The 16,370-nt window shown below is 31.9% G+C and overlaps 1 protein-coding gene across 6 annotated transcripts in view; it reads left to right on the forward strand.

Moving 5' to 3' along the window:
• The window catches only part of LOC409923 (leishmanolysin-like peptidase), an 85,294-nt gene that overhangs the window by 63,204 nt on the left and 5,720 nt on the right, over positions 1–16,370 (forward strand). For 4 of the 6 annotated variants that reach the window (XM_026442083.1, XM_026442077.1, XM_016912869.2 and 1 more), the window contains 5 exons: positions 1,035–1,065; positions 3,743–3,825; positions 15,185–15,296; positions 15,438–15,619; positions 15,698–15,901. In XM_026442083.1, coding sequence (XP_026297868.1) covers positions 1,035–1,065; positions 3,743–3,825; positions 15,185–15,296; positions 15,438–15,619; positions 15,698–15,901 — 612 coding nt within the window. Of the gene's footprint in view, positions 1–1,034; positions 1,066–3,742; positions 3,826–5,148; positions 5,263–15,184; positions 15,297–15,437; positions 15,620–15,697; positions 15,902–16,370 lie in introns of those variants that run through there. The other 2 variants (XM_026442085.1, XM_016912866.2) reach the window with 2 other exon arrangements.

The following is a 16,370-nucleotide window of genomic DNA, read 5'->3' on the forward strand; positions in this document are numbered from 1 at the left end:
CCATAAAATCTCTAATTTAAAATGTTTTAAAAGTAATAAAAAATAAGAAAAAGGAAATGCTTTTTACGCAAATAGGACGGTTGATCAAATCAAATTGAGCGTTTTTTCCAGTAACGCGATAATTGAAAATAATTCGTCGATATCGCGTTTACAAACTTTTTTTTCATTTCACGATTGTTTTTAATTTTTTAAAGGGAAAAAAGGGAAAAGAAGAAAAATATCATCTTAAGAAAAAACGAGAGAATATTCTGGTTAGAAAATCGTATAAAACGTAATAATGTTGCTGTTTCGTAGCTAAATTAAAAAGGGAACGTTAACGAAAGAAAAAAGAATGGGAAAAAGGCCAAACGTTTTATTACGTGATGCAAAAAGTGCACGACGTAATAACGTGGGAAGAAGCAAAAGATGGAACGGGGAGATAGACAGGGGAAAGGGGGAAGGAAAAAGATGAGAAAGGTGGAAGAGGGAAAGATGCGAACAAGTTGTACAAGAAAAGAATCGCGTGTAGGATTAAACTTGTAGGAGGTAGGTACCGTTGTGTCTCCTTCTCGTATTTTTCTTCTTTTTTTCCCCCCCTCTTTTTTCGGCTAGTATCGCCGTCCTATCCTCCACATTCCGCTCGACGTTTCCTGCCAAAACTTTTGCTCGATATATCCACGCGAAACGTCGCGTTATACAGCAATGTGACGACGACTAGAAGAGATTGCTCTCGAAACGCAACGTGATGTTCCATTCCGCGGTATAATTCTATGATGGCGTCGATGAGAGACGTTGGTTCGCATCGAAATACGAAAAATCGATCGCATAATGAACGCTTGAATCAACGCCTTTCTACGGAGTATATATCGGGAGTATAATACGCGCAATTAGAAATTGGCACCTATCATTTTCGATTCGCAATTTTTCACATTTTTACATCGATTATTGGAGAACAACTTCGATCGAAGTTTAATAACGTTATTACTCGATCATACTCATTCTTTCTCTATCCACGAGTTTCACCACGAGTTTTATCATAAATTTTCGTGTTGCAGGTTGGACGACGAAAAACTGGATCTCATCAACGTAAGTAACTCGAAACGTAAATTGATACAATTTTTCGATTATTCTTTCTTTCTCCTATCGAGTCGAAAAATCGATCGTATGTTCCGAATCGCGTATATCGACGTTCGAAGCGAAGGCTTCTTCCCTTCCGAATCGTATAAAATCGGCGTCTTGGCCCGTATCCATCGATCGAAAATTATCCAACGAAGCGTAACGTTTAACGCGGCCGATTATCTTTTCCTAAGCGACGATTAATATCGATCGATTTAATTAGCGGTTACTATGCGAAACGAATGGCCGAGAACGATGCACGCATAATCGTGACAGCTTTTACCCTACCTTCTATCCCGATATACATAGATATATGGCATATGGGAAATCTAAATGGAGCGTGGAAAATGGATGCGTTCTCCGTCGTATCAAACGTTACCGGCAACGTACCGGTCCTAACGTACCACACCACGGCGGGTATAGGTGTATGCGGCAAATAAGCGGAAATTACCGGGCGCATTTCAATCAGAGCACCTGGCAAGCTTGGAACACGCGGGGCCATCCCCGTTTACTCCGCATAATAGTCGGTCGTATGATAATCTCGCAAGGGAGCAGAGGTTGAAAACCGATTGCTCCCTTCTCCGGTGAACGAGCATCGGATCGATCGTCAAACACGGCGAAAAGCCATATTTGCCATCCGTACCCTGTATTTGCCCTCTATCTTCTAAATTTCTCCGTTCAACTGCGCGTTAATCTCTCCCGCTCTCCTCCTTTCTTCCATCTTTCCAAGTATTCGCGAACGCGATATTTACGAATCTTTCCGCGATTCTCAACTCGATCCTATCAACTCGATCCTATCGATTCGTCGGAGAAAAAAAAAAAAGAATAAAGATAATTGGTTTCACGGTAATAAAACAGCAGTCAGTCGAGATGGCTAAATCGCGCGGCGATGAATGTCGAATGTTGGAAAGGAAGGAGAAAGGGAGAAATGATGGTATTCGAAGTAGAAACGGTGTTGGTCGGGTCAGCCAACGATTTCGTAACATCACGACTCGCGCGCGGTTCATTTATTCCGAAAATTTTCACCAGGATACCGCCGCCATCTTGCTCCGTAACTCGAATAATTGCCACCGCCAGAGTAAATGAATCTAATTGCATCTAAAATTTAAATAAGACTCGACATTTCCATTTAATACCGGCATCTAACCGACCGCGAAATTCGATAAAGCAACACCGATTCGTTTCTTCTCTATTTTTTTCGTAATCCGCGCCAACAATCTCTCTATATACGCTATTTTTCGATAATCTGTGAAAAATTAATTCTTCCATCCGCTTTTTTTTCCTTTTTTCCTTTTTTAGAATATCTTCCTATACTTTTCTTCTATATTCATCCATCTTGAAGAATTTCACCAGTCACGGAACATTACGATTTTAATGACAATTCAATTTTACACTTTTCTATATTCGTGATAAAACGCCAAAGAAATGATATCTAAATCGTTTTGTTAATAATAAAAATATAGATATAATTTGGATAATTTTTGCGATACGAATTATATTTCTACGAATATTAATTTTAATCAATAGATGAACGTATATCGTTACTTGATACAAATATGATAATAGAAAAAGCATAAGTAGTACACGTTAATAAAAAAGAATCGCTCGACGATATGCGATATATAGAAAATTTCTCATATCGATAGAAACAGAACAACGACGAAAAGATATTTCTAGATTTACGGAATATCGTGATAAAGGAGAACACCGCTTCTCCCGTGTAGCGATAAAGGGAACGTTGGCTACATCATATACGAGCGAACGACGCGGAAAGAAAAGAGAGGAGGAGCGAAATGAAACTAACGAGGATAAGGAGTGGACGTGTGTGTGTAACAGTTACGTATATAACGGACAATGCCGAGAACACATGACAATGCAGAAGAAAAATTGAATTTGCCGCAACGTTTTGTCACTGAGAAATTTTGAAAAAATATATATATATCTTAATCGTAAATAAATTCAATCGTGAAACACGTTAAATTCTATGCTTTGTAACAGAAGAAATCGACTCGAATCGCAATCCTATTATGATAAATCACGATTTGATTTAATTATTATACGAAATGTTTTCTGCTTCTTCTTCTTCTTCTTCTTCTATCCATCGTTGGATAGAAGATCGATAAATGGTTGCTCGTTATTCGAAAGATTGGATCGGTAAAACTGTTAACGAGAAACGCCATCTACAATGTAATCGGTGAAAAATAATTAAAGACGATGAAATTAAGCGTTGCACGTTCATGATGTTCCAAGCCCCGTTTGTTCGGCTCCGTTTTAATTATCAGACGCTTGCCATTAGGCCGATATTAATGACGCACGTTCGCTCGAGCGTAACTCCCTTCTTACACCCTTTTACTCCCTTCGACAACACGCAACCATCCAACGATCGTTTGTTTAAAGCATTCGGAAGTAATATCGATGGTCGTTTCTTCCTCTCTCTCCGATTCTCGCCATTCTTCGTATATAATCGTGCACGAAGGTTTACACAGATTCCCACAAATTATGCCTAATTATAATTAAAAAAAAAAATTTATGACGAAATTGTTAATTGTTTGTCGCGATCGCATCGTTTATTTATTTGGAAATAATAGGAGTAAAGGTGAAAAAGCAATTACGTAATGTTTAAATCGTGCATTTTGATTTATTTCAGAATACCATTTTACCCGAAGCAGTGCACTTTTGGGAGCGGGCACTCATGGTCCGCGAAACAAAAAGCACTATTAGATTAAGCAGGTAATCGTTTTATCTATTAATCTGTCACGTTTCGATGAATGCATGCATATTCATTTTCGTGCTTTTCTGTCCAACTTTGGAAATGAAACGAAACGAAACGAAACGAACGAGCGTTCATTCCCCTTACAAATCAAAATTTTCAACGCTATATTAGATATATATATATATATCTACGTATCGTAATTAGATCAAAGTAGATATGAAAAAATGTGGAATAAACGTGATATTTTGAGAAATATTTTCTTATAATGTACGTACAATGTATGTAAATTACGATTATTAAATCGTTTGAATTTCTTTACGAAAAATCATCGCGCTTCCAGCCAATTAACTCATATTATTATTTCTTATATAATATATATGATATATTATTGATATGGGCTATATATCGGTGGTATCATTATATATTGAGTGATAATAAAACGATTTCCTAATTTCGGATTTTCCTAAACCTCCATTCATCCTAATATCCATTCCATCTTATCCTATCCTTTTCTTATCGCGAAAATTTTTATTTATTCTCAAATAAATTCTCCTTTTGACACCTATATGCATATATACATATTTACTTACAAAACATTCGATCCTTCGATTAAAACAAATAACGTTGTATGTTACAAGGAAAAACTAAATAAAAAAACTAAATATCAATTTCTATCGATATTTTACATTTTCATCGTCAAAAATAATTCATAGTTAGAAAACATTTAAAAATTAAATAAAATAAGCGGAATAAATGCTCCATGCTAAACCATGCACCCCATTCATTTTCTATTTATCTACGTTACGTTATTTTATCTATTTAAATGAACAACACATTGATTAACATATACGTGCCTTTATTAAATTGTTTCACTAATATTAAATAGTACCTTGAAACGTATCTTAATTTTTATTAACATTGCTAAATTTGTTTTTGAAACAAACTAATAAAACTAATAAAATTATATAATAACTTACTACAATTACTATAACAATCCTTATTTTTTTCTATTCATCTTCTTCAATTTATAACTTGTAACAAACTCAATTATTAAATTAATAATGAAAATATAGTTAAGTAACGCACAAATTTTCATTCTTCTAGTTTTTTCCTCACCAAAATTGAGAATGACAATTGAAAAAAATGCGAATTTTGATTTGAATTAAAAAATTTTAACCAAAATTTTCTAATTCAGTTTGAATCTGAATTAGAAAATTTAAATTTGAATTTTTTACAATTAAATATCTCATTTGAATCGTAATAATTTTCAATAATATCATTAACGAGTGAAAAATATTTATTATTAACAAAAGAATACATTTTTCAATTATATTTTCAGTAACAAATTCTCTGTTAAGAAAGGGGCGATGAAAAGAAAAAAGCAAAGAAGAAGTAGCCAGAAGGGCTATCCAAAGTATAATAATAATCCGAGTCAATGTAAATCCGAACAAACCGTGAGTGAAACATCTTTTTTATTTCGCAAACGCTAATATACTAAGTTTTTAGAAAAAAAATACGAAGAGTGCTTTATTGTGTTTGTAATTCGAGTAAACTTGATAAACAAAAAAAGAAAAGAAAAGAAAAAAAAGAGACGAGACGCGATAACATATATTTTCAATAATGTATTCATTATTTGCAAAACTTTAATAAACTAATTTATGCACTCATATTTTATCATACGCGACACTAATAGCGGAAAATTGCAGCCATATCAAAGGCTATCATCTATCGTACAATCATCCAAATGGATTTGATTCCAATCGATGATCCAGAAACAAGAACGTATTTCCACGATTCAAGAAGAAATGTGGATAAATTGTAAACGCAATACTGTTATAAAAAACGCGATTTATCAATGCAATTAATTTTAACGTAAAATTATAAATAATTATAATAGGTATATTCTATATAAGTGAGAAACTACGTCAAATATCCGATACAAATCGCAACACTATAAGTTTAATTTTATATTAAAAAAATAAAAAATAAAATAAATAGCTAATTTATAATCAAAATAATTAAAAGTAAACGCGATCATTATTTTATCGCAACGTTAATGCAAAACCGCGATGTCTACGACTGATTGGATTTGAACGTTGGACCGGCATGCAAATCGACCAGACAACAACATGTATACGCATATTGCTAAAAAGAGCACAGTGACAAAATAGTAACAATGACTTCCCATTCTTTAAATCCGAAAAACAGATCCAAAAGATGAGAAGCCATTCGTTGCAGCCCTCTTCGTGACAATTTATCGGGCCTCTTCGGTCTTCCTCCTTCGAGCGCGATGCCCGCTGAAACTTAAATCTAGGCTCGATTCGCTAAAGAAAAAGAAGAAGGAAAAAGAAAGGACTAAATCATAGAAGTTAAGTGTATATGGATAATGATCGCAATGATCGTTCTTAACACGTGCAGAATCTCGAGCGCAACGTTCGAAATATTTCGAAACGTATTTCGCGACCGCGGAATTCGAAAAATCGATCGACAAAGCCAGCAACCGACTGACATACTGTTCATTCGTTCAAGCTTATCCTCGATCTTTCAAATTTTACTTCCTGAAACAGGTTGTCACGCGAAAACGCGACTATTCGATCAAAGACAGTGACAACGGCCCTACCTACTTATAATTAAACAGACACACCAGAAGTATATTATCTATTCTATCTATCCCTATATTTAAAAATTGACAAAACAGGCACACCAACACATTCCACGATTCTCACGCATAATACTCGGGTGCAAAAAAGTCTACACTAGGGAAAGCGTCCCGGGACGCTTCCGACACCCGAGTTTTGCACACTTACTCTCACACTTCTAACTTTACGTACCATTTTCCTGAAATCGACTGACGATTGTTAGCGACCATTGCGTGAAACGCGATCAAAACGCGTTTGTACGAAAAATTTCAATTATTTATGATCGAAGATGAAAGAAATGACTATTTAAATTTTCATTATTATAATTTAAAACTAAAAATAAGTAATGCTATTATTTATTATTATTACGTTATTTTATTCCAAATGTAATATCTCGATTGTAAATTGTAATTGAATTAACAATAGAATAAATAAAAGAAAATAACAAACGATGTAATTCCATAGCCTAACACACACACACATACACACGCATACAATGTGGAAAATACATCGTGCATAGATACACTAATGCATCGTCAGTCGCTGAGAAATTTTTATTAGCTTATGATCTAAGATCATCATGCTCATTGCCTTTCTCTCACCCAGGTAGTACCTGGACACGTGAATGAGATCCTGGCAATGGGCATGGAATAATAATTAAACCTGAAAATCCTAAGCTAAAAAAATATTAATATATCCATTTTATATCTAACGGAATGAATTTTAATGAATTTTAATTTTACATAATCTCATTCTATTTCAAATTTTAATGATTCCATTTTATTATTCATCCATCATAATAAATTATTGAAATTTTAATATTCTATAAAAAAAACACTAATTAGAAAAGAATATATTTATTAAAAAAGAATTACTAAAATAAAATTCAATGAATTGACTCAAAGTTAAATATTCCTATTAATGAAAATATCCTCAGGCGATTCCTCCATCGAAGCATTGTATTTTCGAAAATACAAAACAAATATTCAAAATTTATAGCTTCGATTTCAAAATCTACCTGACGCGAAGTATCTTCTTGAACGTAATATTTAACGTAATATTTTCAAAGTAAAACTATTATATTAATATAAATGGAATTAAAAATGCATTATTTATTATTTATTACAAATATTTTGTCTCTAATTCAAATGCGAATATTTATATACAATAATTTAATTTTATACTAACTTGAAAGATTATTAATATTTAAAAAATAACGCGATGTACAAGAAGATCTAGCCTGAGTTAATAAATGAAACGAAAAAAAGGAAATGTTACTATTCACGGATATATAAAAATATCCGTGGTCACTGTGCTCGTGAAAAATTCTATATACAACCAATCACCCGTATCGTTTCGAATTTTTCGTCCTACGATATGATTGAGTGATCAGAGGAACCAAAATTCATGCGACTCACCATTAAATGTGAATAATCCCTGCATCATGAAGTAGTTATCCCAAAGATTGAGATATCTAAAACAAAAAGTTCATCCATTATAATTTATTATAAATGTAACGATAAAGGAAATAAGATAAAATAATGATAAAGATAAAATAATAGTAAAAATCAAATCAATATAAAAAAATTTAGATAGAATAAAAATTTAGATAGAAAAAAGGATAATTACTTTTTCGGGTGATGGATGATTTCTTTATTCTCTTGAGCATTAATTCTAACCTCTAAACGAAAACGAATATTTAAAACGAAAAAAATAAATAAATAAAAATAACTATTAATAACTATTAACGTCTGTTTATCTTTTTTAATTGGCGAACAAACACTGATTCTAATTTCGCGTATTATATTTAATTATGTTTATAATTGCATTTAATTATTATATTCTAAAAAATGGAAAATACTATTACGAAACAAACTCTATTGACCGCATTGCGCGCGATCACAATTTTTTCTAATAATCTAACGAATCCAAAATAGAAATATAATTTTATGATCTGTTCCATTTTCATTCACTTTCATCCACTTTCATATTCTTAATAATTCACCTTGTACTGAAGTATTATTATTACACTGAAGTATTATTTAATGAACATTGTCACAATCCGATAAAAAATAAAGATAAAAATAAAAATCTATCCACTTTTATACACAAAAAATCAAATATTACCACTTCTCCGAATACATCATTACGTAAAACGATTATTATGATAATCGTCCATATTGGAATTTCTTTTTCCCGCTTATAGGTTATCCTGATAATTTAAATTATTAATCTGTAAAAAAGACATTCTAATTTTTAGAATAAATATATGAATTTAAAACTAATCGTGTTGAAACAAAACAATAATCAAATTCAAATTTTATTTTAGAAAAATAATTATATTAAAGAAATAAATATTTTGAATAAAACTAACAATGAACAAAGAATAGGTTAATAATAAAAATTAAATGTTATTATCTCAAAGAATTATCAATTGTAATAATAAATTATGCAAATTAAAATAATAATATATGGAAAATAAAAGAATAATTATAAAAATAATAATATATATTTTAATTAACGATATATTATTAGTGACATACCTGAAGCGAGACGTCTAAACGCGACGACTGTTTATAGAAGAATGATACCCTAGGTCGTAATTTCGATCATCGATTTGAATTATGTTCGAAGTTTGACAACAATCGAAACATAACATGATCGCGAATAGCTATTTCCCTTCGTGAGAAACACTTTCTAGCTTGAATATAATATCAAAATAAATACAGAAATAATATATATCGCCAAAAGTTTCTTCCAAATAATAAGAAATATTTTTAACTTTAAGCATAAAATTAAAACAAATAATGTATGAATTGAATATACGAATAATGCATTTGAATAAGAATAACTAAAAAAATATGTATAAAATAAAAAGATTTCAATTATTTAGATATAATATACGATTTTTTGTTAAAATAAGTCAATCTTACTATATTTGCATGAAAGTCGTATGCAACTAACCTATTACGCCGAAATCAATTATTTCAATAATTAAACTAAACAACACAAATAAAAATTAGAACTATAAAACAAAAATACGAATATAAATAATATAAACTGATGTTAAAATAAAGCAATAATTAAATTCAAATCCAAGGATCAACTCGAATTCAATCGAAATGATAATTATATTTCAATGCGTGAGCAATGAAGAAATATACTTGAATTTTTATATAATACTTGATAAATAATTAAACATATATATATATAAATTAAATAAAAATCACAAATAATTTATAAATTATAAGCACAATATCAAATTTTACACAATTATATATATATATTTATGCCGACGCAATATATACTCTTCACACGTTTCTTGACAATAGACTAAAGCCATGCGCACTGATTCGTTTAACCACTAGGCCTTAGCTGTTTTTCGATTGGCTGGAGCGATTAGCTGAATTTCCTTATTAATCCGCGCGAAAATTGAAACATAATATGATAAATATATAGATTGTTAGACATCGAATACATCTTATAAAAATACATCTAAAAATAAATAATGAATATAATATAAATATATGTAAATATATAAATAATATAAATATATATAATAAAAATAATAATAATTAATAATAATGATTACTATAACTAATTTAATATAAAAATTACCTTAGAAAATTAGAAAGAAATATAAGATTAAATATTTAAAATAGAAATTGATCAAATCTGAAAAGGATATAATATAAAAAGGAAATAAAATTGTGTTTAAATTAAAGAATTGTTTTGAAATATGATAAATAAATTTAAAATAAATGTTAAAATACAAAAGGGGCCAAAAATTAATACAAGAATTACATAAAATTATATAAAATAAAATACAGAAAAATTCACTTTTATAAGTGAATTTTTTATATTAGTCACAACTTGTCTTATTAACATTTCAAAAATTCATCGCATCATTATAATAAAAAATTAAAAACCAAAGCCAAATCCCACGCGTTGTCTCGTGTTATCCTATGCGATAAATAAAATTGTACTCAATATGAATCTTGCAATGTCTAAACTTGATTAATAAATAAATAAATTTGATTAAAATTTAGTTAAAGCGTAACATCTATTTGTCACAAAGATTCATTGGAGAAAATTATCTCTTATCCGCAATCTGTTCTATATTAAAAAATTGCACAACAACAAGCGTCAAAAATAATTTAAATATAATCTCGAACACATTTTTTTCGAATTTTTCGAATTATCGTACCGATCAATGATATAACGATTTTTAAATTTTTATCATTAACTTATACAGCTAACGATTTATTTTTCACGATAATATTTTATATATTTTTACAAATTAAAACGAGATTCGTACATCCATTGATATTAGTTATATAATTGCGTTAAAATTATTTTAAATTCTATGCTATATACGAAAAGAACATAATTATACTTGTTGTATTTTCCTACTTATCTCGATATAATATTTGGTAATATTTGATCAAATTTCGAATCGTATTTGTAAAATCTATACAACTGCTCGATTCAAAAGTAATGCAAATATCTGAATATCTCATACTTTCTTTTCCTTTCCTTGAAAGTTTTTGAGAATGTGACAGCGGAGAAAGGTAAGTTTAGCCTCACTTATGCATTTGCCGAGCTTCTACGAAATCCAAGGTGCTAGCAAGTCGCGGATAACGAAATCCATGCGGCAAATCAATTTTGCACGAGTCCTCCGGGATTTTCAATGACTTTTGACGTTCTGGTTGAGCTTCGACCGGACGCGAAAAGACGAGGATTCGAGAGCAAAGCGGGTGAATAGGTGGATGAGAGGATGGGCTTCCGTGACGCGGAAGAGAATTCGTTACATTATTCAACAAGACCACACGGAACACACGCTAGGCAGGAAGAAAGCATTTCTTATTTTTGCCAATTCTACTTGCTATTCCAATACAAAGAATTTGTCTACCTAACACACGAACAAGAAACTATTATTCCAACCGGTCTAAAAGTATTTGTTTTACAAAATACGTATAGATCGATGAAATTAAACTTTCTAGTGAATAACAATTTAAATTTAAAAATCATTCCGAATATGGATACATTCTCGTTAGATAAACTCGTATTAGCATTTAAGTTAATGTAACGAACGATACGTCGCTATTTCGCATTAATTACCACCATTTGCGGTATGTACGCTGTTATCAAGGAACGTCATTTGTCTTCTAAGGAAGACGGACATGCGATGTACTATATCGATCCAAAGCTTCGTAACAAGCGATGTAACATTAATCAATTACCGATATCTAACTTAGATGTTATCCTGTTATTAATCATCATCGATACCGCGAATTATAAATTAGGCATGTTTTTTAAATGCAAACCAAATAAAATATTTGAGAAATTTACATTTCCTTTTATTATTTAGTTTTCGTACGAACAATTTATATACATTTGAATTAGAGAGTGTATATTAGAATACACGTGTAACAATATGTATATTAACAAGTTAAAAATAATAAACTAGCAAACTATTAAACGAAAGAATTTAATATTTATCGTGAAATGTTTTTCCACATTTTATATTATTATTGATAACAAGTCAAAGTTCGTCCAAACGCGAGATGGCGCCATTCATACTAAATTGTTCGATTTACTTTCTCCGTCCAAAAATTATGAACAAAATATTAATTTCGACAATTGTCTATAGGAAGAGGAAAACGCAGCGATAATTTTATAACGTTCAAAAATATTTATTTTATCGTAAAAAGTATGTATACAAATGTTTCGAAACGAGAAACTTGTAAAAGTATTGAGAAAAGTAGCGAAAGGAAATTTCTTTGAAAAAAAAAAAGAAAATAAAAAAATATAAGAAAATATGAATATACATATAGGTGAAACATATACGTATATGTATATGGAAATATGTAAATGTACTAAAAGTCACGCGGATATTCCCGTTTCATTTTACTATATATGCAAAGGTGTACTTACTTGGAAATATTTTAAACACGAAACATTACAAATCGATCAGATCGATGTTTTCTGCTTTCGTATATTCCCTATATCTCCTATACTCCTGTTCCTATTCATCGTAGATCCGGACTCGAGCTCTCGACTTTTGACGAGTTAATATCCCGTGCGCTATAATTCGAATAATTTCATTTCAAATTTATAGGGACACGGAAATATCTTATACGTATACCTAGATCGATACAGCCTTATTTTCTACACGCGACATGTTTTCCATACGATTAATATTCGCAACAACGGGTAGAACGAGAAGAAAAATATGATGGAGCACACGGATAACGTTAAAAGACACGATATATTTCAACGTTAATTAATTCATAGGTGAAAAAAAATTACTTCGTTGTCAGAAAGGAATAATTTAATCGCGTGTATACAAATGTTCAATACTTGGATGGAAATAAAAACGTTATATATAATATCGGTAATGCTTAAAATTAGTTAATCGTAGTAAAAAGATTCACGACGTTACGATTCATTCGTTCGTTTAGGTACTCTAAAATCCATTAAGAGAAAATGCACGCAAGCGCCACTTTACCGCGACCAGTGGGGTACCTGTTCAAACTTTTAATCGGATCGTTTCCCTCGTTTATTCTCCATCTCTCGCTCACCCATTCACACGCTTTCTTTTTCTCTCTCAATTCTATCTTCAACACTTTTGATACCTTTTTATAATATCACGAATATCAGCGAGATTTTTCACCATCAAATCGTCTTTTCGTAAAAACTTTTTGTCAATTTGCTACCAATTTAATTTTTTTTTCCTTTTTTTTTTTTTCGACTATTATATTTCAATTATATTCAGTATATTCGGTATATTCGGTATCGCGTTTGCGATAAAAAGAGATATTTTGGAATTTTTAAACGAACTTTTCAACTCGTCGTACCAAATTACGTAACAAACGTTTGCGAAAGGTCGATGTTTATTGGATCGCATCCCCTAATTTTGATATAATAACGGCGAAAGAAAAAGATGAAAAGATAGGAGAAAACTAAAAATACATTATGGCTTTTAGAGATAGAATCGGGGGAAAAGATTGGGAGGAAAGAAGAAAATGAAGCGAACGGTTTGCGGCATAGCTAGTTTCTCTTCTGCCATACGGTTTTCTTTTATCGAGTTGGGCAGATCCAATAGGGATTACGAAAACTGGATGGAATAGTAGAACAGGATAGAATAGCATCTCTCGCAGGATTTTCTCAGATCCTCTTCCTTCGATTCATAAATATCCCTCGGCTATAATACCGTGCTGAAAGACTCCCATGAGTACCTTTGCGATATTCACTATCGAAACAACTTCTTCGTACAACATTTTTATCCCTTATCCCATCCGCTCGTCCAACGCGTGAAAACGAATCGAATCCTTTCATATTACAAATATAATTTTAGATGAAACGATGGAAACGATAACGATACGAACGATAAATATCGGTTTAAAATGTAAAACAAAAAAAAAAAATAAAAAGAAAAGTCTATTTTTTGCAAAATAAGGAGGATACTTACGCTGCGATATTATGCACAATGTGTTATATCGGAGCTTAACAACGTTTAATCCGTTAATCTGATCACACGGTCGCTCGAATCAATTTACGTAATGTACGATCGGTTCGAGGATTCTCTTGGCCGAAAATCTGTGGTTTAAATCATTGAAATCTCGCAGGTGCTTCTTCCATAACTTCCACTTTTATACGACTTCCCGTCATATGCACTCTCTTTCATTATCGGTTTCATCTTTCTTCTCTTTCCTTTTCCCTCTTCTTTTCTGAAAATCTGCCAACGCCATAAGTGCCATCAAGTTGGATGTGCCTTTAAATTTCGTTAGATTTACGATTTCAATATCGTTTTAACGATATCTCTTGAAATTGAGCACGCCATTAATTTATAGAGAGAAAATGCTTTCCGTAAATATTTAACCAGTTTCCAGCCAATTTACCACCTCTTTACGAAATCTAACATTCTCTATTTTTTCTCCTTCTCCCTCTCTCTCTCTCTCTTCTTTTCCAGTTACCAGTTATTCACCTTTCCTGTAGAAAGGAAAGAAAAAAAAAAATAAAAAAGATTTTCGACCGTCTTTCCATTGCTGACATCGGGCACATCCGTATAGTCGAGATAAAAATCTTGCAATTTCAGAGACTTGAAGAAGCTTGTGATACCGGTACATTTTACTCGAGGAAATTACACGCATTTTTCTTTTCTACGTTGCATGGAAAGAAGAGAGAAAGAAGAAAGAAGAGAGAGAAGGAGAAAGTTTCGAAACAAATTTACCTTTAAAATATCGCGTATATCTAGTATAATATGATTCAAAAATTTCCAGATCATTACGTATAATATTTATTTCTCATCTCTTCAAATGCCTCATTTTAAGGAATATTCCTGACAGAAGTTGAATAATTTTACGATCCCCCCCCCCTCCTCCCAAAAAAATAAAGAAGAATAGTTAATCGTCTCTCTCTCTCCCCCTTCTCCTAATCTTTGTAAATAAAATAAATTAATTCATCGCGTTTTTAAGAACGAAAATCGAGAAAGAAAAAAATTTACGATGGGATATATATATAGAGAAAATTTCAATAGCGAAAAGTTTTCTTATAACAAATTTTATAGCGATTTATCATTCAGAGATAACCGACTAATTTTTTTAATTCTAAACGTTTCTTCGTTATATCGCTTCTAAAAAACCACTTTTTAAATATTGATCCAACAATTTCGATCGATATTTAAGTCTAACTATATGTATAATTACTCGTTTTACGATATTTCTTGTTTTAGGAAATGCGAAAGTAGCCAAGTGTTTGTTAAAGATCATCACACTCACTGTATAGATACCTGTCGGCCCATTACGATGTGCGGCGAAGTTGTCGTACCCGAAGATCATCTCGACGTAAGAAATTAATTAATAACGATTGCTCGATTGCTCTTTCACTCTCGTTGCGTTCGAATATATTCGCGTATTTCTTCCTGTATATTATAGCGTATACATGATATAGTTGAAAATGAAAAATGAACGCGATGCGATGATCAGGTTTGTAGAACGTGTAACGCAACAGGGCATAATTGCGGTATAGCCGAAGGAAGCAAGGCAGGCCCCGGTATAGATGGAGCCGATTTTGTTTTCTACGTATCCGCGATGCAAACCGAAAGATGCCATAAAGGATTAACCGTGGCTTACGCGGCCCATTGCCAACAAGAAGCGGCATTGGACAGGTAATCGCCTCGTTTTTTTCGCTACAATCTCCAGAGATTCCCGAATCGAACGATATTTCGATTCTATATATTTTCTAGACCGATTGCTGGTCATGCCAATCTATGCCCGAAAAGCATAAGCACGAAACCACAAGAGCTCGAAACTTTGCTAAGTACCGTGAAACACGAAATATTACACGCCTTGGGATTTTCCGTCAGTTTGTACGCCTTCTATCGAGATGAAAATGGAGAACCTAGAACTCCGAGAAGAAGCGACACGGGGAAGCCATTCTTGAACGAAAAGTAAGCGATCTTGTATCCTTTTATCGTCATCGTCCAATCTTCATTTTTCTTACTTCATCTTCATTTTATTTACTACTACTCGATATAACATTTCGTTTACGTCATATCGAAAGTATAAATGTACATTATTATACAGTTGAAATAATAAAATAATACATTGATCTGATCCGAAATGATTCCGATTATCGTAGGATAGCTTGTCTTTGATTCGATAATGTCTCTTCGTCACTGACCTTTCCTTTTCGCAGAGGATTCTAAATCTTTTCTGTCGCTATCGCTTCTATCCGAATCAACGAATCGTAACGAGCCAAATTCCGGTGTTGTCCGCTCCAACACTTTATCTCTTTTCTCTCTTTTCGATATTCCTTTTATGTACCATTACGTATACACTTCGATCACCTTCTCCTTTTCTTCCGTCGATAGAGATATCTTCCGGTTTTCACCCTTGTCATATTTCCACGAATTCGCT

The sequence above is a fragment of the Apis mellifera genome, linkage group LG1 (genome assembly GCF_003254395.2).
Source record: "Apis mellifera strain DH4 linkage group LG1, Amel_HAv3.1, whole genome shotgun sequence".
NCBI lineage: Eukaryota > Metazoa > Arthropoda > Insecta > Hymenoptera > Apidae > Apis > Apis mellifera.